The sequence below is a fragment of the Lissotriton vulgaris genome, chromosome 9 (genome assembly GCF_964263255.1).
Source record: "Lissotriton vulgaris chromosome 9, aLisVul1.2, whole genome shotgun sequence".
NCBI classification, from domain to species: Eukaryota; Metazoa; Chordata; class Amphibia; order Caudata; family Salamandridae; genus Lissotriton; species Lissotriton vulgaris.
In genome coordinates, this window is record NC_141697.1 from 1,133,305,150 (window position 1) to 1,133,333,037 (window position 27,888).

Below are 27,888 nucleotides of genomic sequence, written 5' to 3' on the forward strand. Positions count from 1 at the left end.
CATAAACCTGGCAAAAATGCTGGTTCATTGCATGCTGGGTCTGTCAAGACAATTCAGAATAGCCTCTTGGCGAGTGCAAATAGTCCATAATTACAAGATGGTTTTACGAAGATCTTTCCGCCAGAAAAACAGGACGGCAGCATGTGTGCAAGATGTTCTTATTCATATTCGCAAAACAGACCTCCAGCTTATTTTACAAGAGGGATGCGTTGTCTCCAAGCAGAACTTACGCCCAGGGATCACTTTATAGCATCTATGCTGCTTTGCACAATAATATTGGAATTCTAAATGAGTTTAGCTTCCCCCTGAATCTGATATGGCATCAGAGCTGTTTTGACGTCTATGAAACGGGATATATGTTGTCGGCTCAGGTGATAAACCTGAAAGTCCACCAGCATGGAAAGGGCAAAGATCTTATTCATGGTCCCACATTCCGTTTTAAAGCCCATTTGATACAATGGATCCCATTTTTGTCCGTGGCCTACAATCCTTCGATAATCTTTGTTCTGTTCTTAGAGTGACTCTTTTTGTAGGGGATAGAGGATTGATCCTTCAAGGAGCGTGGAAGTATTGAGAGGAAATGACCAGCAAGATGGAGGAGGAACCACCCTGCCCAATAGGTTGCATCACTTTGTATAGATTGAGCTTGCTTGTCGCCTCTGGTTTTTCTTGGCATAATTTGGGCTGTTATTCTCCAGTGAGTAGTTTGCGAGTCTGTTCTTCATTACTGAACGTTGATGTACATGTAATGAAGGGATATACTACTCCCAGACAGAAAGTGACACGGTTGCCTCTCCCCCTATAACTTTGTGCTAAGTGCATCTATATACAAATAGAATGCAAGTCTTCCCAGTCCTTTTCTTTATCGGTCCACCTAGCTGCCCAATCATCATGATGATATTGATTTCATTTCCCTCTGTTTGTTTGGAGATTGCTCTCAATCGTCAAATTCACTTTAAATATTCGCACAGCCCCATCAACAATCTTTTTGGTATCACTCTGCTTTTGGTTGAAGTATTTTCTAGGACAGGGCTTGAAGAAAGCAAGTTTAGAGTTGGGCTTCTCTCCCATCAGACGTGTTGATGAATAATTGGTGACTATTGTCTAGTGCTTGGCCCGACTGGAGTGTCCTGCTTCCATAAGGTCCTGGCATAACTTCTTCATTGAAGTATCTTCCATTTATCCAACATACCGGTGCCTGTGGGGTTCCACCTCATCTCTTGGAAGCCGCTTGCACTACCCATATCACATATCACATACCACATGTCATATGTGTCTGTGTGGAAGCCTTTGTCATGGCAAACTCCTGAGGACAAAAGTTGCTTTCATGGCTGAATCTCACCGTACATATGATATAAAAATGTAGCTAGAAGGAGTCTATAACCTAACAGCCCATTCTGTATTTTGAAATGTGGGAAAATTAGAGTGGGGTGTCTGAAAGTGGCTAGTTAGTGCAAAAATGTGTTTAGTAGTTCACTCCCAATCTTGTCTGCTGCAGGGTTTGGAACAGAAAAGAGACACATCTTCTAAATAAGCCCTGCTCCACATTCCATTAGTTATCAAGATCACTATGTGTGAGGGGGTGAGGTTTTAATCAAAACTGCTTGGTAAAATAATTGTTGAATTGCTGCTTTAAATCGTTAAACATGGTGGCATTTCTTTTTATTCTTACTTATTTTTGTTCGAAAGGAGAATGAATTCAGACCTTCTTAAGTAAGGTTTTTTTTGTCCGAGCTCCAGAACTATTAAAATTGCCTGCACAAAGGGAGGTCAAGCTTAAGGTCCAATATTTTGATTGTATTTTGTTGAAACAGTTAATAGTTAGGCAGCCCTTCCTTTTCACAGTGGTGTAGCACAGGCAACCGCAGCCCCTACAGTGGGAGATGGGGGGGGGGGGCGGTACCAAGCTCCAGGGGGTGGGGCCTCAGCTTAGTACCCTGGCCTGAGAGCTCCTGAGTGAGCCAGGTGATGTGGTTCTACCATGTACTTTGCAGGGGGGCCCCCTCAAGTTTCATTACGCCTCTGCCTTTTCGCAGCGGATTTAGCAGCCAATACAGAAACTGCAGCTACCCTCAAATGGCAGTGTTTGAGTAAACTCCAGATCTCCCAAAGACAAATTCGCTAATAGGAGGGAGTGCAATCAACAACATTCTCTTCTATTAGTCTTTCCCAGACCCCTATATGCCACAAGCAAAAAATATAATGTTTAATAAAGATTTGGACTTGGTGCTCACTTTCTCTTTCTAAGTTAGCACTAAAAAGGTAAATTAGGCCATTTGCTCCCATTGGGGACTTGACTAAATGGTAATATGTGTGCTGCCCAACCCCACATCTCTATCTACAATACTTGTGTACTGATTTGTAGACCTAAAATACTAGTAGTGCTGTCACTACTGGATACTAACATACTTTATTGATCTGGGGTCGACCTTTTGCCATGCTTAAGACTGACCTAATTGGATCAGCTGGAACTGGAGAGACTGCTTTAGACATCAGGTGGATGGGTAGGTGTTGGGCAGGGGTTGGGCACTGGTTTCAAAACCCTAATAATCCATTATGCAAAGGAATCTCTATTAGGAAATACTAGGTCTGCAGCCGCCTGGTTTGTGCAAGTTAAGATGCACTTCATATCCTCATTTACCCTTCACAAACGGTCGCCAGGACCACCATTCAAAAGAGAGGGAGGTGGGTTTGTAGACGCAGGAGGTGTGTAGACACTTGGGGCACCCAACCCCACATTAATATGCACCATAATGTTAGGGGCAGCATGAGGTCTGAGCAAGGTTCTGTTCTTTGTCCTCCCAAAAAATGCTCAGTTTTCATTCTTGGACAGCCACTGATCAAAAAAAACATTTGATCACTGATAGCATGGGCTTCCGATTCCATATACCCTTCAAATCTCTGTGATTTACATAGTGTTTCAATAGGTGAAATTGTCTCCCTGGGATTTGGCGTCAAATGGTGTAGCTAGGGTTCATAATTTTTCCTTACTTTGAATGTTTTGATTGGGTGGTTTGTGATTCAAACACCTCACTACTTCGACATAACTGTAGTTAGTCTCTTTAGGAGATATATTTAATTCCACCGAGGTACTTAAGTTGTTTCTCTTTACTTTTGCCATTAAGCATGGTAGAAGTCAGCTCCAGTGATTTAGCTGTCTTTTTCTGTTTCTGGTCATTTGTATTAAGATCACTGCAGACTCTAGCCACAAATAGGCGGATCTCGCCTCCCTGCCAAAAATGTATCAATGTAGTTTATTACCCTAATTTGTTTGTTGAGTTTATTTGGCTTTAGGTAGATAACCTTCCAAGAAGAGCACTTCTGCAGGTGATGAACCTTCTTTGGCAGGTGGATTTATATAGTGTGCACTTAAAATATTTGTTGTTCATTGATCATTGCCTTTAAAACCTTTAAATTGAACAAATTTACTTTGATACTGCTGTTGGAGCGAATGCTGACACTCGCTTTCATACATTCATTCTTAATTTCATTTAATTAAAACTGCCTTATTTCAGGCAGAGAACTTAGTTTGTCTGAGGTGGTCAATCAGTGTGCCATTGCTGCACAAATGCCTTAAGAGCTGTATTTAAACAAATATTCCCATTTTGAGCATATGAGATATATTTCCTTTTGTTAGAGCCTCTGTACTTCTGGCATGATGTTCAGTACTGAATGAATAAATTGAGCCCTTGAGATAGTTTTAACCTATCACGCACATCTTTCACTGCACTCTGCCCCTCATTCACCCATACTACTTTGTGGCATCCCCTTGTCTGAAAACACCTAAGCTCCTCTCTACCCACTACATTAGGTGGAGAGTCGTAGCCCACATCTGGGAACTTGCGCCCCGATGTGCTGAGGGAGCTCATTGATGAAGCATGTCCCCCTTGGGTGAGTGAGGATTCTTGTCCTTAAAAAGGATTCTTTACCCTATGCACCTAGTACACAACCCCTGTTTTAGCAGCCCATATCTTTTGTGAGTTTGCACATTCAGATAGGGAGCAATACGTGCTCTGGTGGAAGTTACTCCCTTGGGTCCCAAGTGTGGTATTATTAAACTTCATCGTACTCATCCAAGAGGTATTCCCCCAAGATTGTATCACAACTCACTCATAGGGCAGCCCTGTCATAGTGCCCTTAGTCAAAGTATTTTGTTCAAACCATAGCCTTTAGCATTATGAACGTTAGGCATAATAAATAAAACTGGGTGTGGGGGTGTCCGGTAACATTGTAGGAGTTGCTTAGCCTTCAGTAGCTCACAGTGATTTTCAGTGAACAGAAGTAGCTCTCACTACAGAAATGGTTGGAGACCCCTAACGTAAAATATATGTAGATATTAATAGATCTTATTTTGCAGAAAAATGTCTGATTACCTTATTTTGAGATCCAATATTACCATTAATATCACTTACGCTGCTCTGGGGCCAGTGTGCTGATAACCGGGCCAAGACAGTGGTTAAGCCCTGTATCCAGAGTGTGCTTGGCCTAGCAAAGGGCAGGCTCAGCAGGGGCGGGTTCTCCTCAGGGGGTGTAAGGGTGTTGCCCCACAGCCTACTCTTAATGGAGACCACAGTACATCATTTTCAAAAAATTAAATATGTAAAGTCTACAGGACCCATGGAGATGCCATGGGTTGGGCAGTATAACGTGTGGGGGCGGAGCAGTGTAATGCGGCAGAGATGGCCAATCTGGGTGATTGGCAATGCAGGCAGCGTGATGGCCAGTGTGCATGTCTGGTTGGACAGGTCTCTGGCTGTTGCCAACTTGATATGCGCACTTCAGGACTCGAACCAGCACAGCCCTCCTGGGTTCTTTTTGTGGAGCTTTGGGTTCACCTGTCCAAATGATTCCTTGTTTTGCTCTCTTTCAGGTTTGTGTGAGAGGAGAGCCTGGATTGGTTTGGGCAGGTAAGTCTTTCCCCTGTGGGCTGCGCTTTCGAAGCAGCACAGGGGCCGGGTCATTAAAGACATAACCAAACACTCAGTGGCTTTATTTTAAAGCCCCACAGTGATTGGCCACTTTTCTTTAATGGTGACGGGCTGGTGCTGCTTACCCCTTCTGCACATTGCCAGTGACGATATTGTGCAAGAGGGGGTGAAAGTAGCAGTCACCATCTCACACCTACTGACCCCCACTTTGAGCATGTACAACCGGGCCTGGTGGTGTTTGGGGTCCTGTTCGGAGTAGGCTCGGCCTGCTTACTGTAGGTACTGTTGTGGTCATTCCTCGGTCAGCATCTCATCAGATCCAAAGACTAAAGAGGTCATTTATATTATGCTCTTAATCATCTCAAAGTCTCATAAGACTTAAATGTGGTTTGTTTTTCTATAGCTTCTCAAAGGGAAAACCCAGTATTGTGTGGATTCGTTTCCGACAGGCGGCTAAACGGGTAGGTTCGGTAAATAAAAATAAAAGAATAACGGAGATGAAAGTGGGACAGGTCACAGGCTTTAACCTAACTGTGTCTCTTGGGCATGTTTGACCTCGTTTTCGACATCAGAGGCGTACCCTGCAGCACCCAAGTGTGAACCTCTGTTATAACAGAGGTGGCCGGCGGACCTAGGTCTCTCCCCCCCCCCCCCCAACCCCCAACCCAACCCCCCAACCCAACCCAACCCCCCATTCCCAAGTCCACTGTCAAGAACCTTGGCATCTGCCTAGACCAGGGGCTTACTATGAAAGAGCACGCTGTCTCCTGCTTCCACATGCTGGGTCTACTATGCCGAGTCTTTCCCCTGCTCCCCGAGTCCACTCGCATGACTTTGACGCAGGCCCTTATACTGAGCCATCTGGACTACTGCAATGGCCTCTTGGCCTTGGCCACTGAGTCCTCGCTCTGCAGGTTGCAGGTAGTCCAGAACACTGCAACAGGATTGGTCTTGAATGCACCTCCCCGGACTGCCTCTCGTCCTCTCCTACTTCAGCTACACTGGCTCACAGTACATGAGCGGATTAAGTTTAAAGTTTTCTGCACCGTACACAAAGCTTTAAACAATCTCGGCTCGCCTATCTGGCCGAGAAATGTACGCCATACATTCCATCTAGACCACTCTGTTCCCGCACCAATTCCCTACTTGTGGTCCCCCGGGTTGGGAAGGCCAGATGGGGTGGAAAGGTCTTTTCCCATCTAGGCCCTCTTCACTGGAACCAGCTCCCCTTGTACTTGAGACAATGCCTTGACCACCTCCAATTCAGGAAGCAGCTTAAGACCTTCCTTTTCTGTCTCTGATCATGTGCTAGCCCCTCAGCTTCTGTGACATGTCAGCAGCGCAGAGATACCCCTCCAAGCGTCAATTCTGGCCCTATATAAACAAATAAATAAATTAAATAACATAGAATGTGTGGCAATACCACCAGAACGTCACCTTTCCTTCACTGTGTCTGCGCAAAGTAAAGGTCGAGGCACCATTTTTTTAGAAACACAATTATCCTCCGTGTACAAGTATATACGGGTCACAACTCCACCGGTTCAAGCATTTCAGAGACAATTCATCAATAATATACTGCTTGTAGTAGCAAGAGCCAAGCCCTCCTAGATCCGACTCGCAATTAAAAAAGAAACACTGGGATAGTATAACCCATTTGTTTAGATCAATTCCTCAATAATTTGTGCTCACGCTCGACTTTGCCTAAGACAGCTCATGATTTTATGATCAGTCTTTCTCTTTTTCATATTCATTCATATTTGTATGTTGGGGGAGAAGTGGGAAAGTGTTGGTTATTACTGCCAGAGCAACTGGGAAACCAGGTTCAAGTCTCGGCGTTTGCCAACTATCCTGTGATTCTTGGCAAATTACCTAATCTCGCCCAAAAATATGAATGTGACCTTGTGTAATGTAACTAGTGCTCTTGTAAAGCGCTCCAATACCTTCGCTATAAAAAACTGCAAAGGAAAAAATGGCGAGGCCTGGAATAAGCCAATGTTGTGTGTTTTTCAGACCTGCACAACTCCCAATGTTTTCAAATACACGTTTGAGTTGTGTGCAGCAGAGAGTAAGATACCTCTTTTGCACTAAAATACCATTATTAGAATTTAATGCTTCAAAATATGAACTCCTTATTTCTGTCCTAAGTCTTACAGAGCACGCACCCCAGAATGGAGATAAGCATGTTTAGTCTGGGATCACTGGCGCTGATAGCGCCGTGACTCGGGCTGGCACGTGGACCAAGCTGCCCGACCATGGAGACTTCGCGGGAGCGGAGACTGGTCTAAAGTGGCCCGTGAGGCTGCTGGCTGAATCTGGTTTGCCATCCTGCACTCAAGTCCAAGACCGGCTCAGATAAACTTGGAGTAGACCATTTGCCACAGCAGCCTCATGTCAAGAACATGTTCAGGTGCACTGGGGTGGATCATGCGTGTAGCTCCCACCCCATGTCCATAACATGCTCAGATGCCTGGAAGTGCATACATTGCCCACGAGTCTGACAAACAGGAGGTGACAGCACCAGTTAACCTGGGGGGGAAGGGGGTACGAATCAGTTCTATTACAAATTCAAATTAATAAAATACCAATCTCACTGTGTTGTAGAGAGCTATTTCCCGCATAATTCCTCAGTTCACATGACACTTAGCTGTGCTTAATGACATACATTGCGTTTTCTGTGATGCTTCTCATGGAATGGAATGTGTGCTAGCCCAAATTATAAAAGGTACAATTGTCCGCGCAAGTAGGTCAATTTAAGGAAGCAGTTGGTAGAGCTTTTTTAAATTCTCGACTCCAGGTCAAATTGCCGGTAAAATAATTTTGTATTAAAATGGCACTTTTTTATTTATTTATTTTTTACGTTTTTACTGAGGGGACCAACCTGAATTCCCCTCTTGTCCGTCGGGCTTGCTCGCTTTGCTTGCTCGTGATGTTACACTCATTCCCAACTTTTACGCCCACTACTTTCAAAAGTCACCAGCCGCCACTGCAACTCAGTGTGCTCTAGAGGACAAAGCAGGGTAAACAGCCATAAAAACGCAGGCATTACACCGCGCTGCTATTACAACGCTGCTTTTACAATGCAAGTCGTTACAACTTGCGCTGGAGGGCGCTGTTGGATAGGGAATAGTTTAATTTTCTATTCCAACACCTTCCCTACTGTAACGTGGGCTGGAGTTGGAATAGAAAATTAAACTATTCCACTATCCAGCGCTTACAGCGCAAGTCGTTGTAAAAATAGCGTTGTAATGGCACGCGGGGTAAAAGTCCGCGTTGTAATGCCATACAACCAAAAGCAGAGGTCCAGAGCACTCTGGATATGGTTGAAGCAGGTGCCCAGTAGACTGGGACAGATTCTTCTGGACATTAACAGAGAAGAGGCCTGGCAGACTCGGTGGGGGAGTTGGAACATGCACCCACAGCCCTCTGGTATGGCTGAAGGCCTGAGCGGAGGCCACTTCCTCACCCTACACCCATTAATCTGTTCTGAAGGCCATGCTTGTGTCCATACTGTCTGAAAGTAAGGGTTCAGAACCTAAGGGCTGGTCCTGGTTCGATGACCATCCATGCGCTCTGTGGTCAAGGTAGCCTACAGGCTCTGCACTGCTTCATCATCTTTGAGGGACCAGCACAAAGGTGAGATCCTGCGCCCAGAGAAAAATGCATCTGTCAGCATCTTGTCATGCCTTCCAAGTGCAATGTTGAAGGCCACACCCCCTGTCTGTTAGGGAGAGCCCTAAATCCTTCTTTCTGTGTTTTAGTGCTTCCGTGAGTTGCATCATTTGTCATCAATGATATAAATGTGGCTCTGACGTGGATGTTACCAGTGATGTGAACTATGTCGTGTGAAGTGCATGGCAGGGTGGGAGTTAAGACAACTTAGCTATCTTAACTGGTGAAATTCAGAATTTTATGTTTTGTTGGCAGACAATGCCTCACGACTATTTAGTTTGTATCTGTTCGTTGTCCTTCTGCTTCCAAGAAAGCACCCACTGAACTGTACCGGAGGCAGTCTCAGTGAACATATAGGTCATTGCATTCTGACAAATGCTATTGCAAATAAATTGATTGCCATTTCCAGAAAACCAGAAATAACAGCAAAGCTTTCTTTAAATACTTGGAATGATGATGCAGGCATAACAATATTCTGCTGCAAATGAACAGGAACCACTATCCGCCTGTGGAATTTAATTCGGAGTTCGTATTGCTGAACTGAGAATTGTTTTTTTTTTTTCTCATCTCTTCATTTATAGGGTTTGATGAGACCAATGTCCTCTTTTTTTTGGTTGTTGCTATTGTTGGACAAGTTAATGTCATTGCAGGTGCGCAACCTATAGATAGTGTAAAATGTAGCAATCGCCTTATTTCGGAATGGCAAATGTTGAGCTCTACTAATGGACAAATATGAGCTATTTCAGTGTGAAAAGATACATGTTTAATCACTGTTTACTATCTGTCCCGTGAATTATTCTTTATTCTAATTTACGATTTTGAAGCTCTTTTGAGAAAATACAAGGTGACCAGAGTGGCTATTGCGGACCCCACGTGCCTCCGGAAAGGTAGTAGTATGTTCCAAGAGAAGGTTAACCTTCAACCTTACACAGTTGAGGCAGCACAAAGTTTCCTGGAGTACTTTAAAGTAGACACCATACTTGGAGCGGTCGGAGGTTAGCGATGGTTTTTTGGCGGTCAGTCCTGGAGCGAAAGCGGATGCCTCACCTGCTTACTTTGTGAGCCAGCCAGCAGCCATTAGGTGAAATCCCTTGTTTGGACTCAATATAACACTTCAAGCAGAACTATTATAAAACCACCGCTTCAAAATAATTCTGAGGGAGTGGAAGTAGGGAACAGAAATCCACCATAAAAAGACAGTTTCAAAAAGTATGCGACATTAAATGAAGTGTTTGTTTTTAGAACTGAGTACAGAGATTAGCAGAGACAGTCAGATTGACACAAAAGTCAGAACAAAATGAACCATGTCAGAAGTACAAAAACTAAATTAACTATAGTTGAAAACTTAATAATTGGGCAAGACTGATGCTAGCTGTGAGCTTAAACTTGAGTCAATTTGCAAGAATAAATGTTTTCTGAGATATGCCTGCAATGGAGTGTGAGCGTTCAAAAAAAAGACTGCAATTACGTTTAAAGTACTAAATATTATAGTTTGTATCCTATGGAGATGCATGAATTGCTTACTTGCACAAAGTCAAAGTTTTGATGTAATTGCATTTCTATTCTGCAATACCATAGGATCATCAACAAACAGCCTTCCAACTGGCACAGACCCTGCTCCACCACCACTGCTGCCAGGTCTTCAACCCCAGGCCCAAACCAATAACAGCAACAACAAGAAGGGGATGTTTACAGACGACCTTCACAAACTGGTAGATGAGTGGGCAAGCAAGACTATTGGAGCAGCACAGATGAAGCCATCTCTGAACCAGCTGAAGCATAACCAGCAGAGGCAGGACATGGAGCCCAAACCAGCACAGACGAATGAGCCATGTGGAGTAAGTAGCCGCTTTTGAACGACAATGTTCCTTTTTTTTACCTATAAGATTCTGTGCAAAGCACCGACGTTTCTAAATAACACAATAATCATTTACAATGCATATGTATATATGTATGCAGTGCGAAACAGATTTCCAGATAAGTTAATTAAAAAGTAATTCATTTCACAAGCATTTTAAAGGGGGCTTCATAATGTAGTCAAATACTATGCATATGCTCCTCATGGCGATTTCTGGGTGGATTTGGCATCACCCTGTCCCTCATGAGACCCACGCAGTACGCAATGCAGTTCACAGCACGTTTTCCTAAATAAACCAGCTAAGCATTCTTGGGCATAGGGGAAGTTTTTTAAGTGACCTCATTAACTATTCCACTATTGTAGATTCAGTCACAGTAACCACAACCCCTATTTCTCTGCATTAGCAAATCCTGTGTTAGGCTATGAGAATGTTGGGCACTCGACTGAAACACACTGGATGCAGAGCAGTCGAATATTAGTTTTCTAGGAGAACAGTGCCTGTCAGAAACATTATGCCACTATCAGACCTGAAAATAAGACCAGTCAGATTGTAGGACAGAGTTGTCACTGGTTTTAGATGCTGTCCTGTCACACGGATGGGTGCCTCCATTGTTTGCTCTGAATCTTCTAATATTCAACTCAATGTGCAGGTAATATTCTGGGTAGGCCTGCCGGAGTCCAAAATGGGTATTGCCATCTTTCCATGTGTTTATATGCTAGGCATCACCTTTCTATGTACTTTTCTGAGATGGAATTACAAGTGTCTTTAAAAGATCACTGGGATCAAGTTATGCTGGTGTAGAGCACATTGGAAGTAGTAACCTTGGAAACTGCTTTCCCCCAAGGTGAGGGAGTGTGAAAACTGAGAAGATTTAACCATTGCATAGCTCTGAAAAAAGAACCATATTTGATGATCCTTGAAGTAATGCATGCTCCACACCTAATGAAGGAAACTAAATGGTTGTGTTCAGAATGCTATTGAAGTTTCTGGTTGTGTACCAAGCTACTTCATCTTCTAAACTGAAGGCCTTCCATGCAATCATTTGTTTATTATGAAAATCTTAAAAGTTGCCAGTTGGATCAAGTAATTTTATTAATTTGAAACTTTCCCAACTTGGGACATGGCCGCTCCGAAAAAAGGTTCACATTTCCAAAATCACTGATCCTACCAATGTCTGAAGTATAGCTAAGAACACCATTCAGTCCCACTGTAGCGAGGTGTGCAATGCATTATGGGCAAATGTATTCTTGAACGAAATGGCCATTAAGTGTGCAACTTTGCAAGCAAAGATGCAAGCAGTTCAGGTGTCCATTTGCCCCCTGCTCTTTGTGAATGGCCGTCTGGGGCAGGAACCCCGACAGCTCATCACAAGTAAGTACAGATCATGTTAGGCAATAGAAGAATGACAATTCAAAACCCGCATAATAATTAGCATCTCTTCTTGATGTCCCTCCATTATTGTGCTCAGCATTTAAAGTATTACGAAAGCTCCCCCATCCTTTTTTTCCCGCCTCTGGGGGGGGGCAAATGAACGTAATATTTATATTCTAGAAAATTAATCTGTCCTATTTCTTTGATATAAATGAAGCGTTACAATTAACAAAAACGCAATATCACCCACAGTCAATCGTTCTATCCATTCCCGACTCCACCCCACCAAATAAATTGAGTTGTCCTTCCCGTTGCTAGATGGCCAGCTTTTGGTCTGCAATGCTTAGACTTTACTGCCTTGTATTCAAATAGTGAGGGATCTTCAACCTCAGCCCTGCACATGCCGTATTGCTCAGACATACAAGATTAATAGTCTGGGCAGGGAGCATAACTGCAAGGCTGTGGAAGACCATCTTATTGAAACGATCCCTGAAGTCATGACTTAATGGAAAAGTTTGTCATTAGTAAAATGCAATAAAGAGTAAAAAAGATCAGAGGTCAGAAGAAAAACTCTTGTGCCCACTTGAAAGCGATATACAGCGAGGTTACAAGAGGCGGAGAACTTTCAATTGTGAGGTTCTAATCAAAGTTGGCTCCACTTCTTCCCTGATAACCACCACCCAGGCTCATATTGATAATTTACAGGTTTGGGTACTAGGTTCTTCCCTGTACATTATATAAAGGGGAGACGGAAATACTATACTCCAGGCCTGGATAGGAAGAGTCACAAGGCTGTTTCCATTTTCTTCTTAGATAGAATCTGAGGCCTTCTCTCTGTCTAGTTTTGATAACTGAGGAAATCATGAAAGTAGTTGACTGCTTGAGCCCCATCAGTAAGGTTTGTATTATTTTGTTGGTCTAGGATAGAAACCCCATTTTTAGTTGTTTGGGTTTACTTATGTTTCACAAAGCACAGAAGATGGGATGTGTGGAAGCCCTTTCTCAACCAATGGTCCTTCGGTAGTACATGGCATCGGACTCGGTGTCCTCCATGATTCTGAGTTTCTGTCCTTTGATATTTGGTATTTTTTCTTTCTGGCCTATCCTTTGATATTATTCTTATTCCTGGTCCTAAGACACACTTATGTGAAATGATTCCCAATTAGCACAAGTGATTCTTGTTTGTTCAACACAATGATGTGGATAGACTCTACTTTAAAATTCAATTGACATTTTCACTAAACCCAGGAAGAGCGAGTCTACTTTAATTCTCTTTAGACGGTTATTTCACAGTGCGTTTTAAACTCTTGTTTTGCATTGGATTCAGATGGACCTCAATATACACCAGGTCTTTGGCCTGTTGTTGACTTTCAGGCATGCTTGGAAGCTTTATTTTTTCACCATTATTGTATAGTTAATCGGTTGATCTCACCAAATATTTTCTCTCAGCAAATATAATTTTGAAGAGCATTAAGAAAGGACCTTTCTAAATAAATGTTAATATTTTCTCTGCTCACATCTACTCAGGATTAAGCATGGGCGGAAAATCCGTTCCGCTCGCGAATTTTGCGGATTTTCGGTAAATTCGCAATCCGCGAACGCTCGCGAATTTACCGAAAATCCGCAAATTCGCATGCAGCAGATTTTTTTTTCTTGGTGATACAATTTTGCGACGTAAGTTCGCAATTGCGAACATGTAGGTGCGGCGGGCAGCAACAATCTCGCACTTGCGAAATTACAAAATTTGCAATTCTGCACAAGAAATCCACTAGCAAGCAGCATAGACCTTCTGAAAATGATGATTTGCAGAAAAACGAGTTTTGCTAAACTGAAAGCACTCAGCAGGTGCAAAAGTTCAAATTCATCATTAGTAACCATTCCCTGTAGTGCTTCCTGACTGGGGCCCCTCCAGAGTTCAGTTGCTAGTTGCAACAATTGTATGACCCTGCTCTGACCCTCACAGCCGGGATCATAGAATAGCTACAAGTAGGCCACAAAGGTCCTGGAAAAAAAAATTGCACTGCAACAGAAAGCAAATTACAGATAAGGAAGCAGGTGCCAGACGGGAATTTTAAAACAGTGACACATTTATAAATCACCCCCAAATTAATTCATGTCAGTTGAGGCAGGGCAGGTGTGCTTGCTTTTCCCCCCCATAATCTACAGTGATGATGATGAACCAGAGGGTGGCATTGATGTAACAGAGGGTGGCATGGGTGAAACAGAGGGTGGCAGTGTTGAAACAGAGGGTGCTGTGAACCTGTGATGATGAACCAGACGTAGAAACAACATAGTCGCGACTGTTGCGTGCCGACAAGTAAGTTCGCAATTGCGAACTGGTACAAAATCCTCGGGAACTGGCAGAAACCCTTGCGAACACTATAAAAACAAAAAAATCCGCAAATTCGCGGATTTTTGCGGATTGCGAGTTCGCAAATACGCAAATTCGCGAACGCCAGATTCGCAAAATTCACCCATGCTTACTCAGGATGATCATGTGCACTCACATACATCTTCATGAGAAATGTTTCTTTTTTTATTGCAAATAAAGGTTGGTTCGGTATACACTATTGTCAACTGAAAGTCAAAACGAGCTTTATTCGATTTTAGGCATATAAAATCATAAAAGCAGTCAATACAAACATCTCATCTCAGTTCTAAAAATAAAGTGATCTTACATAAAATATATACAAGTTCATAGAAACATTCATTTTGCTAAAGTTTTTCATATTATTTAAGCTATTATAGCATATGACCTCTGTGCCGAAATAATGCATCACAATATTAAAACTACTCATGTGTCCCCTCAACTTCTAGGCATTTATAGTTTTCCTTGCTTTCAATGACCTTTTCAGGAAACCCAACATAGTTGCGATGCAATAGTAGCTATCCAACATCTGTAGATACAGTAGAGCTGGGCGACCTTGTCTCCAGACCCCCTGTTTTAATAAGGGTTTAATCTGTCTAAGTCTTTCGTTTCCATAGAATTTACAGAATAGGATTACATGAAATGTTTTGTGAAGAGATGTTGTCTCACGGACACAGGCCTAGATCCCTTGACCAATTGTTCATGTCAGGGTAACTGATCAAACGATGAAAAGGCCCAAATCTGAAATGTGTTAATGCATAACTATCATATCCCCCATACAGCACAGTAGATCCAGTTGAATGTTATATGTTCTATTAATTATTTGGTGCTGGAACACTGTGGGTTTGTTAGTTTCCAGAGCTAACCTGGTATCTTCCAAGACAGCCATGCAAATTTTTTTGAACTCCTTCCGGTGTATTGAATTCATTGTTTCCGGTCAGAGAAAATACTCTAGGTGCCCTATGTCTTGCATAAAGTTTTTCACGTATCTTATTGCATGGTCTAATCTCATTGCATCGGTTAGGATTTCCTTATTTAGCCCTGTGATCGTGGTGGTCCGAATTCTATGCCAAAGCAGCCCAGGTTGAGCTTTAATTAAATCTGAAATGTATGGGACACCTAACTCGCTATGGCAATTAAAAACTGAGGCTCTTACAGGAACTGCCAATATGAATCTTAAAAAAGCATTTTCAACTTGCTGAATTGGTGTACAATCGTGGGGTCCCCATATTCCTGCCCCAAAGGTAGCTATGCTCACGTATTTGGCCTTGTAAATCTTCAAGAGAATTTCAGGTGGCCTTTTACCCAGTTTTTTTGAGAAATGTATCAATGCCACTGGGGACTTCATAAACAGGAGGCTCCTGGTCTTGATAGCTTGTGTCCAGGACCCAGTGTGGTTAAATAAAACACCCAGGTATGTAAATGTTTTAATAGATTCTACCCTACTACCCCCAGCTTGAAAACGTCTACACTTTTGTTTCCCTCTCCTGCAGGTCATTATAAAACCTTTCTTTGCGTTCATTTTTAGACCCAGGGTGTCCATAAAACTAGTATAAAAAGTAATAGCCCTCTATAAAACAATCTGTGTGGGTGTAAAGTCGACGAAAGCCAAGTAAAATGTCTCTAATTTGGCCTGCGTGTACTTTCCAGTTAAAATGCTAAGATTAAGAGCCTGCTCGTTGACACCTAAACCAGATCTAAAACCATACTGTACATCACTTAAAATGTTGTTTTCGTCTGCCCATATTTGCAACCTGTCTAAAACAATCCATTCAGCCACCTTCATGAGGGAATCTAATAAAGATATTTGGCGGTAACGGGCAGGATTTTCCCGATCTCCCTTCTTGAAAATTGGAACAATAATGGATTCAGACCATGTATCTATAAATCCTTTTGCACAACACGCTTGTAGAACCCGGGTTAATATTGGGGACCATAGCTGCGGAATTGACTTAAAGAGGTCGATTGGGACCCCATCAGGGCGTAGGGCCTTACCACTCTTACTAGTATGCATTATGGTCATTATCCAAGGATTCCTGGCACAGGTATCATAATTGCAGAAGGGTGACGCGCCCACCGCCCTCAAGCCCCGTTTCAACATCTGCACACCTGTCATTGGGACCACGAGGACACAGGGGGCAGGCATTCCTTTTACCTTCTCAGATATTTTATTGGGTCAGGGAAGAAATGTGACTGGTAAGTTAACTTGACCAGAAGCATCTAATATAAGTAAATAAGCTAAGGGAATGGATTAAATACCCCCTTCTGATATGTCTGAAAAGGACATTTCACTGGCTTGACTCACAGTGGGTTTAAGCAACACACCATTACTCTGAGATATATAAAATGTACACCATGAAAGTGGGTGTCATTGATCTGGGTATTTGCACAGTTTGGAAGTGCAGTGCCTAGGGCTCTAGGCGCTATTTAAGTGCTGTTGATATTATTACTACCCTACATCTTTGCAACAAGCAGATTTCCTCAATGTTCATTACTGAATTTGGACTTCGAAATGTTACGAAAATGGCTTTTGTTGCGTTTTGTTTTTATATTTGGAGTTTGTGGTTGAATTTATTAGCTCTCAGTTCATGTAAGATATGTCTCACTTAACATATGTGCTACAACACCAGACTGAGAAACGCAAGGAGATAATATGGTAAGGAGAGAGCTTCTAATTTTAGAATTACAGGATCCAAACCATCTGCCCTGGCACCCTCCCTCCCTCCCTTTCTTTCATTGACTTTACTTGCATATCCCTGTTTCATGGGATTAGTGCAAAGGCTCTCTAAAGGCAGTTAATCTTTAGATTGCATGGTTGCACTCAGACTGCTAATCCCATACCACTGCACACTGATTGATTTAGCATTTTCTATTAAACTGTCTTCAGTCAATCTTTTACATATGTATGCATTCATGTTCAAAACTGATTGATGCTAATTGCATAATTCCCTTAGTTCTATATTGGAAAAGAAGAATTTGTACAGAGGTCTCCTGCTGAATTTTTCTTCCTAAAATATTTCAGGCAATCAGATTTTGAAGGTTCACGGCTAACAATTTGTTTCTAACAATACATGATTCCTGTTCCATACCACTTTAGCTCGACAGCTTTAATAACTGAGAAGTAAGCCTTTTGAGCTTACTTCAAATTGAAAACATTGTAGTGACATTGAGTACTTGAAATGGTGTAACACTCTGTTGCAGTAAAGGCAGAGTAAACCTTCAAAATTAGAAGCAAGAACTGTATTTTCCAATCAGTAAAGCCATTTATTGATTGGATCTTGCAATCCATACATGTACAAAATTGTGTGCAAGTGTGTGTAAACACCCCACAGCTAAATCACACATGCTAGCTATGGCATAAATCTAAAACTTTCCTGTGTCCCTATGGAAAATCCCCGCTGTTGGTGTGATGACATTTCTAACTTTATAATGCAAAAAAAAACAGAAGCCTTTGCACACTCGATAGTCATTTCTCGACTGTTTGTTCCTTTAAAAGTTTATTGCAACCACACATAAGCGGTAGAGAAATATGCACTCATTCCCCTTGTGGTGATGTCTGCAAGTTGTATATTTCTACAGAACTTTGAGATCTGTCCCATTTTCTGCTACTTTAAACTGCATAGACGGATGAGTTGGTTTCAAATGGAACCCTTTGTCACGTGATACTCATTTGCATTGAACGTAGTGTTTTGTCTTTAGTACCCCTCTCCCCTACACTCTCCTTTTTTAAGGGAGTTTTGGTGCAGGCCTAGTTAGGAAGCCTGGGAGGCCTCCTATCAACTGGTCTCAACTTGTGTGTATTCTAAATACACCTGATGTATTCATAGAAATAACTTCTATGTTACTTGTCCACAATTATTTTAACTACTACCTAAAATAATTTTGAAACAAAATATATTCTACCTTTATCAATCTTGTGGGACCATTGGTATTTGTATTTTGTACTACATGAACTCCAAACGCGCTTGATTACTAGGCGCTGAGGCGCTGCTGGAGAAGTATGCTCATCGGCATTTCTCATGCTTTTAAAACTTGTATTTGCAAATAATTGTGTACTGTGTATTTTAAACCTCTGAATCCTTACCTGATAATCTTCCGGCCGGCGCCCTGTTCCACCGCGGCAAGTGCCGTTTGTAGTGGAGTTTTGCAAAACAAAACACTTGCCAGTGCTGAGAAATTAGTTTACATACACTCTTGGACTGGTGTACAGGACAATAACATGGACACTTGCTTTACTAATTGCAACTTTTTTTAATTATTCTTTTTTGTATTGCATCTATTCAGTTATGCATCTTTTTGCATGGGAATACGAAACATTTTATGTACATATACTTACACATAAACATAACAAACAAATCTACAAGTGATGTGGTATTTACAATTGGTGCACAACTTACATACAACTCATTCGTGGCCGTCCATTCAAACAAAACATTCAAACATACACACTGGTCCCAGTGTCAAAAATAAACTTTTTTTACAATTAATGAATTGCTTGTTTTTAGCTTTCTCTAACATTGGATGGTACACATTGTGAAAAAAGCAAAACAGTCTTTGCGCTAATTCATCATGATTATAAGAACTCAATCAGGGGAATGACCCGGGACCTGGTCGGTCGACGCGTTTCGAACCCTGTAGTTTGTAGGGTTCTCTTCAGGACCAAATTACAGCTATAACAAGAAAGGGAACAAACGTCACTACTAAAATCCTGAGAGCTCAACACCTCCTATGTCACCTAACCACTATCAGCCTACCTTAAATGTTGGGTTCATGACTCCAAATTGTAGTGGTATTCCCAACAGTGTAAAACGTGATGTAGGGAGAGTGGAACTGAAATAAGTAGAAAGAAACGGAACAATAAATGTGCTGCAAAAGAGACGTGCTCATCATGCACAGCTTCACTCGTTCTGTGAGGATCTGCGCTTACCTGCGCTGGTTAATGTGGGGAAGTTCTGAAGGTTCAAAAAATCTGTACTGTTTCTGCGGGAAATAATTAACAGAGCGTGCATTAACGCTTACTGTCTGGCTTATCCTGACCTATATGTGTTTGCTCATGTGTGCGGATGGTCCTTACCAATGGTGGAGCTCCGCTTCCAATTCAATCTCAAGCGTTGCTGGCGGGGAGGCGACCTCCGTATACGCCGCTCTTAATCCAATTGTAGTTGTCTGCTGCTGCGCGGAAGAGAAAGCGTGTGTCAGCGCTAACCATTCGACATTGCGTAACAAACCCGCGGCTCGTGTCTCACCCGTTCATACCTTTAGATATGCTCCATAGTTGTGATCAGAGAGTCCTGCTTCTAGCGCTGCTCGCTCCAGCCCTCTCGGTTTGTTGTGGCTAGGAGTGCAGGCTCTCTCTTCCTGTTTGTGGGAGTGGTTGCAGTTGGGGGGGGAATTGTGGGAAATGTAGTCCATACTGCTGTGTGTTGGCAGACTTACGTGGTGGGTTTGTAAATTTCTGATATTTCATTTAGTCCAGTTGTTGCAGTGTTAAACTTCATTATAAGCATGGCTTCCCTTTGGTTTAGTCTTGACTCGATATTACCTCCTCGTGGATCGTTCTCAATTTTGGACAATACCGTCCACTTGAGCTTCGTTTTGTCATTGTTCTTGCCTAGCCAATGATTAACTAGTGGTGCATTTTCCACTTCTCTCCGGAGTCGAGATTTGTGTTGAGTGATTCGCTGTCTGACTTCTTGGGTGGTTCTTCCTATGTACAACATAGGGCATGGACATATTATGCCATACACGACGTTAGACGTAAGAGAAAAAACGAAGCTATGTCAAATATAATATACCAAAAACGGAAAAGGAAGCATTGTTTGCGTTGAAAAATGACAAATCAGTTGTCATAAAACAAGCCGACAAGGGAGGAGCGGTGGTAGTCTGGGATGTGAATAAATATAAAACAGAAGTTCACCATCAGCTAAATGATGTCACCTGCTACAGACGTATTCCCAAGAACCCAACAAATGAATTTCAAAATCAACTTTTTCAAATCATTCAAAAAGGATTTGATCAAGGCTTTGTAGGCCCTAAAGAATTTGAATTTATGCAGAATAAACATCCAAGGACCCCAGTATTTTATATACTGCCAAAAATTCATAAAGACGAAAAAATCCTCCCGGACGCCCAATAGTGTCAGGCTGCGAATCCCTCTACGAACCGGTAGCCAAATACATAGACTTCTTTTTAAAACCATTCATTGAAATGGTTCCAGCTCATCTCAAGGATACAACTGCGTTCCTTCAAAGGATTGAGACAATACAATTTGATCATAATCAACAACTAATGGTCACACTAGACGTTGTCTCACTTTACACACAGATTCCGCAAGACCAAGCACTGGAGACATTGACATACTTTCTAGACAAACGTGATCGACCAATCCAAGTGCCTACCGAATTTATAGTAGAATTGGCAACTTTGGCATTACAAAAGAATTTCTTTGCATTCAACTCAGAATTCTTTTTGCAGATAAAAGGAGTAGCTATGGGGTGCCCATTTGCCCCAGAATTGGCGGTGATGTTCATGGGACTGTATGAACAAAAATTTGTCTACAATAATAACCCCTTTAAAGAACAGATCTCCCATTACATGAGATACATCGATGATGTATTTCTGATTTGGACTGGCAGCCCCGAAACCCTAAATCAGTTCGTCGATTGGCTGAATTCTCGTAGCAATGACATAAAGTTCAGCTGTACATCATCCAGCACTTCCATCACCTTTTTGGATGTCAAAATTGAACCTTTTGAGGGAGGTCTAGCTACCACTCTCTTTAGGAAAAAGACAGACAGGAACAAAGCATTACTCTACTCGAGCAACCACCCACGCAGCCTCAGACAGAACTTACCTTTTGGACAATTCCTTAGGGTCCGTAGGAACTGTACGCGGAAAGAGGACTATTTTGAACAGGCTAACCAACTCAAAGAAAGACTCCTCCAAAGAGGATACCCTAATAAAATACTAAAGACCTCATTGAAAAGGGCGTGGTGGACACCGCGGGAAACCCTTTTACAACAAAAGCATAAAGTAGAACAGAAACGACTAGTTTGTGTATCCACGTTTTGTCCAGCCACTAACCAAATGAAGAAACTGATGTTATCCAACTGGCATTTAATAAAGGACTTACATGAGGACTTCAAGACACCCCCTCTATTTGCACACAAAAAGGACAAGAGCGTGGCTAACCATGTGGTTAGAGCCGCTTTACCCATTGAAAAAAGTCCAAACATAAGAAGCCTATTTGGTTTTCCTCCAACGACTGGCCACCATAAATGCGGAACATGTGTCTGCTGCGAAGAAACGATAGAAGAGTCAGTCTTTTCCTTCAACAACATTAACTGGAAACATGACAGTTTTACCAATTGTAAAACCAGAAACGTCGTGTATTGTATAATATGTCCATTCCCTATGTTGTACATAGGAAGAACCACCCAAGAAGTCAGACAGCGAATCACTCAACACAGATCTCGACTCCGGAGAGAAGTGGAAAATGCACCACTAGTTAATCATTGGCTAGGCAAGAAACATGACAAAACGAAGCTCAAGTGGACGGTTTTGTCCAAAATTGAGAACGATCCACGAGGAGGTAATATCGAGTCAAGGCTAAACCAAAGGGAAGCCATGCTTATAATGAAGTTTAACACTGCAACAACTGGACTAAATGAAATATCAGAAATTTACAAACCCACCACGTAAGTCTGCCAACACACAGCAGTATGGACTACATTTCCCACAATTCCCCCCCCCAACTGCAACCACTCCCACAAACAGGAAGAGAGAGCCTGCACTCCTAGCCACAACAAACCGAGAGGGCTGGAGCGAGCAGCGCTAGAAGCAGGACTCTCTGATCACAACTATGGAGCATATCTAAAGGTATGAACGGGTGAGACACGAGCCGCGGGTTTGTTACGCAATGTCGAATGGTTAGCGCTGACACACGCTTTCTCTTCCGCGCAGCAGCAGACAACTACAATTGGATTTAGAGCGGCGTATACGGAGGTCGCCTCCCCGCCAGCAACGCTTGAGATTGAATTGGAAGCGGAGCTCCACCATTGGTAAGGACCATCCGCACACATGAGCAAACACATATAGGTCAGGATAAGCCAGACAGTAAGCGTTAATGCACGCTCTGTTAATTATTTCCCGCAGAAACAGTACAGATTTTTCGAATCTTCAGAACTTCCCCACATTAACCAGCGCAGGTAAGCGCAGATCCTCACAGAACGAGTGAAGCTGTGCATGATGAGCACGTCTCTTTTGCAGCACATTTATTGTTCAGTTTCTTTCTACTTATTTCAGTTCCACTCTCCCTACATCACGTTTTACACTGTTGGGAATACCACTACAATTTGGAGTCATAAACCCAACATTTAAGGTAGGCTGATAGTGGTTAGGTGACATAGGAGGTGTTGAGCTCTCAGGATTTTAGTAGTGACGTTTGTTCCCTTTCTCGTTATAGCTGTAATTTGGTCCTGAAGAGAACCCTACAAACTACAGGGTTCGAAACGCGTCGACCGACCAGGTCCCGGGTCATTTACCTGATTGAGTTCTTACAATCATGATGAATTAGCGCAAAGACTGTTTTGCTTTTTTCACAATGTGTACCATCCAATGTTAGAGAAAGCTAAAAACAAGCAATTCATTAATTGTAAAAAAAGTTTATTTTTGACACTGGGACCAGTGTGTATTTTTGAATGTTTTGTTTGAATGGACGGCCACGAATGAGTTGTATGTAAGTTGTGCACCAATTGTAAATACCACATCACTTGTAGATTTGTTTGTTATGTTTATGTGTAAGTATATGTACATAAAATGTTTCGTATTCCCATGCAAAAAGATGCATAACTGAATAGATGCAATACAAAAAAGAATAATTAAAAAAAGTTGCAATTAGTAAAGCAAGTGTCCATGTTATTGTCATGTACACCAGTCCAAGAGTGTATGTAAACTAATTTCTCAGCACTGGCAAGTGTTTTGTTTTGCAAAAGTTTATATTGGCTCAGCCTTGCTGAGTATAGGAGCCAAGACCCTTTTTGTTTCCTAGTTTGTAGTGGAGGGCGTTCACGACCTGGGCCTGCCCCCTGAGGGTGTTTACATCGCCAGAGGCACAGACGGTGCCTTCCCGCGCAGGGGAGTGCGCGGCGGGTAGCCGGTGGGTAGCCGGCGGGTCGCCAAAGGCGAGCCCGTCTGCGCCCGTCCGCGCCGGTCCGCCCCCAGGAGTACTGCCCTATAGTACAACAATGGCCCCATACACGCAAGGGGAGCTATTGGCCCTTCGCAGGAAGAGTGCCTGCATGCCCCACCTATATCATCCGGGCACTCTCAGCCTATGGGGCAAGCATTGTGGCCATAGGGCCTCGGAGGCCCTTACGACCCCTCTGTCTCCTGGCTGCACAATACAAAAAACTGAAAAACTTAAGATCCTTAGCTTAAACTGCAGGTCCATGGCTAAACACCACGAAGATAATCTCTGAACTCCTTTTGGATTATAATCCTGATTTATGACATCTTACTGAGACGTGGTTGACTTAGGAGTCTGGCGCTACCTTAGCCCTAGCGCTACCCCCAGGTTACTCTATTCTGGCCCAGAACAGGATAAAGGGGAGGGGTGGAGGACTGGCTATTATCTTTAAATCGAGTCTTGCCTGCACCCTTTCCCCGGCTAACATAGCTGACTGTGAAAGTATCCTATTTAGGATCAGGGTTTCTGACATTTTCACCCTTACAGGTCTCCTAACATATGTTATGTTATGCGTTTTTTTTTTGTTTTTTTTTGGCGCACACATCGCCCCCCTGGTCCAGCTGGAACTTTTCAAGACTCCCTGGCTGCGGCTATTTCCACTCTTGTACTGCAATCAGCCAACTTTAGTGTCCTGGGCGATTTAAATCTTCATCTTGAGTCTCTTGACTCGCCTGCCATACTGAATTTTGTGGGCGACCTGGAGGCCTGCCAACTAATTCAGCTGGTTAGGGGACTCTCGCACCCTGCAGGTCATTTGCTGGATCCCGTATTTTCCAATAATCAAGACATCATTGTATACCCTCCCCTTCCGCTTATCTGGACGGATCACCACCTTATTCACATCTCCATAGGGATACCAGCGGGCCCTAGGCCCAAACCTCTTCCCCCCCCCCCCCTCTTGAGACGTCCCTGGCACAAACTCGATGGTGCCCTGTTGGAACCGGCCTCATGGCGTGGTCCCGCTCCCCCCGCCTGGCGGACCCTGGCCAACATCGCCCCTGTCCTCCGGGCTGAAGAGACCCCCCTCCAACCCTGCATGAGGGCCGCCACCATGGGCGACCCCCGCTCTCCCCCCATCAGGACACGGCAACTCCGACTCGACCACACTACGGGCCCGATACCTATCCTGGGCCACCCTCACAGGCCTCGACTCCATCTTGGGCCTCCCTCATCCAGGCCTCGTGGCCTCGGCCCGACCCCGGCCGCGGCCCCAACGCAGCCCCGACATCGAGGCACCAAGATCCGCCCAGGTGATAAATCGGCCACTTGGCACCTCACGGAGGACGAGAGTTTCGATGGGCCTTCAGCCGCCCCCCTGACGCCGGGTTTCGATCACCCTCCTGCCTCCCTGGGCACTGGCTCCACCCCCCTGCTGAGTGTCTGGTCGCTCTCATCCCGGCCCCTCTGGCCCCCAGGTGCGAGAGTCCGGACATCAAAGGACTTCAGACCTATATCTGGGGCAGCTCTGGAATGGATCGCCAGTTGTATCCTGGAGTCGAGAAGACACAGAGAAGAACTCATTTGAGACCTGCTGGCGCTGCCGCGGTCCAACCTTGCTGAAACCATCTTTGGAGCCCTGCTGGCGCTGCCGCGGCCCATCTTCGCTGAAACCATCTTTGGAGCCCTGCTGGCGCTGCCGCGGCCCAACCTCGCTGAGAACATCTCTGGAGCCCTGCTGGCGCTGCCGCGGCCCAACTCTAAGTAACCCCCCGGCTCGAGGATTGTGAGCTGAGCGCAGGGTATTCCCGTACCCGACTGGTACCAAGACTGTCCCGCTACCCTATTCCACCAGCTACCAAAGACTTTGAGGATTCCTCGATCCCCTTGTATTGTATTGCTAAGATAACCTCCCTAGTTTACTGATAAAGACTTTGAGAACCTATCCTTGTGTGGTGTCCGTCTGTAGTGGCGTAGTGTTCGACCTGTACGATCCTAAGAGAGGAACCTCACTCGGAGGCCTCTCGACCGCGCTCGGACAGTTCTCAAAGGAGGGGTGAGACTTGGGGTGGTCTGGCAGGGAGCCCTGCCCTCCCCCCTAAGGTCGCCTTTCTAACATGCCCTATTTGAATCAGACTCAAACTCTCACGGCCTAAATGGCCTAGCAATCTGGAGGAGGCTGATAAATCCTATAGGAAATGGATCACTGATGCACTGGATTATTTTATTCCCAAGAAACTGTCAAGGCCATTTCGCAACCAGGCTCACCCGTGGTACTCGGAAGTACTAGCTAGTGGGAAAAAACAATGTAAAATTCTCGAGCGCAAATGGAGACGCTCATATGACCCCATAGCAAAAGCCAGCTAAAGATCTGCTACCAAACTGTATCACAAGCAGATAAAAAAGGCTAAAGCCATCTACTAAACCAATTTGATTAACTCGAGTACCAATCGCTCAAAAACCATCTTTTCCCTGGTAAAGGACTTGTCTAAAGCCCCTGAGGCCATTGAAAGTGCAATAGGATCCAATACACAATGTGAAGAGCTAGCTTGCTTTTTCGTGAGAAAGGTAAAGGTATTTACAACACCTTGAATTTGAATGCCCCGACTACGCCCTTCTCTGAAGCCACAGTCTCAACCGCCCTATCTTACTCCCTCTTAACTTTCCCCCCTTTATCCCTGGCTGAGCTGGAGCTTACTGCCGCTAAAGTGAAGTCTGGCTCTCCGGACGACCCGGTCAAACCCGAGATGTTCAGACTCCATCACGACTCCATTTTGTTGGAGGGTCGCGAGCTAATAAATCAATCTCTCCGCTAGTCACAGTTCCCCGCTCCTGGAAGCATGCCAAGGTGGTCCCTCTGCTAAAAAAATCTACTTTGGACCCCTTAAGGCCGGATAGCTACAGGCCTATCTCCTTGCTGCAGTATTTGGCCAAGTTTATGGAATCCTACGTGAATGCTGCCCTGACTAGGTATTTGGAAACAAATGATATTCTGGCCGAGTCTCAAAATGGCTTTAGAGCCAACCATAGTACAGAATCAGCCCTCCTCGCAGTTACCGAACAACTGAGGGTAGACAACACACAGTGCCCAAACCACAATTACTCAATACGTTTTTGGGTTAAGGGTAAGAAACCAATTTATTGTCGCTTCCCTGGACAGCATTTATTTTGAGTCAGTCATTTTCTATTTTTTGTACTTTCAAAGAAATTCATAGCAGAAGAAAGAAATTAAATTTAAATATTTACAAGACTAAATAAACTTTCTACAAACATTAAAGGCAAACATTATTTACACATTAGAAACCATTATCACACATTAGAAAATGTTCTTGCATCAAACATTAGACAAAACAATTATTACAAAAGTGATAAAGCAAATTTTATCACAAACAACAAATATTGCAAACAATCAATGAGAGAAACGAAAGGTTGGGAAGCGCACATTTAACCACACCTGATGCCTGCCCCTATGGCACCGATTAGACATCCCTGGTTTTCCCGTTGGTCTTGGTCATCCACCTAATGAGATTGATAATGAAATTGGTCCCTGGCCCTGAGATGCCCTCCAAACTTCATTTCATTCCAGCAGAGTCACTTGTTGCGTTTATTATAAACATCAAATTCATAATACCTGGTAATGAAATACCACTCATTCTTTAACTAATCAATTAACTTGTTGCTGATAACGTACATAGAGCAGAACACTAATTCATGTTTCTTCTGGTAATAATTAAAAATTTCCTACTAACTGCATTCCATGGGACTACATGTCCCACAATGCACCGACTCAGCTTTCTACATATAACAAACAGGAAATAGTGGCGGCCATCTTTATTGAGAGAAAGACTAATCCACTAGTACCGAGCAGCGGCCCAAGCAGCAGGTAACTGTCCATCCGGTAACACCATGCGCTCGCTTAGCGCTCAACTACTCTTATAAAACTTTGCTAAGGTCGCCTTGTGCTTTTCCTTAGAACGGTGACATTTGCCCATGAAACGGGTTGTTACTAAGAAAACGCCATAAGGTAGGCTATCTGCATTGTCCAATCTTTTCAGCAAGTGTGACACATTGTTTGCACGCCGCTAAGCTCTTTGATGCCTATTTCTCTTGCATCATAGAACCGATATCGACGGTTACGCCGCTTCAAACTGATTCTGCCTTAATATGGCATTACTTAAAGAATAAGGTACACTTTCACCTTTCCAACTTGCTTTGGTCATTAGCGTCATGAATGGATCAATAAATGCAACTTAAAAAATATTCATAAAATTTTTTCAGGCATCCCAGGCTGGCGACGGTATTTTTCCCAAAGGACCTCCACAAGACCCTTTCTGAAACTCATTTTTTAACAAACTTGGTATGTAGCATAGAACGTTTCTATAGCTACTTGATGTTAATAAGGAGCCCACACGCTAGATTAAGTAAAATAATGTTTTTGTATCTTACAGATACAAGATATATACAGCCCTGATGGCAGACCAGTAACTTCATGCCTGGTCTTGAAACGCG

At 43.4% G+C, this 27,888-nt stretch overlaps 1 protein-coding gene across 1 annotated transcript in view; it reads left to right on the top strand.

Moving 5' to 3' along the window:
- Positions 1–27,888, top strand: part of WNK2 (WNK lysine deficient protein kinase 2) — a 621,829-nt gene that overhangs the window by 570,927 nt on the left and 23,014 nt on the right. The window contains exon 25 of the mRNA XM_086939164.1: positions 10,176–10,435. Within this exon, the coding sequence (XP_086795290.1) occupies positions 10,176–10,435 (260 nt within the window). The remainder of the gene's footprint in view (positions 1–10,175; positions 10,436–27,888) is intronic.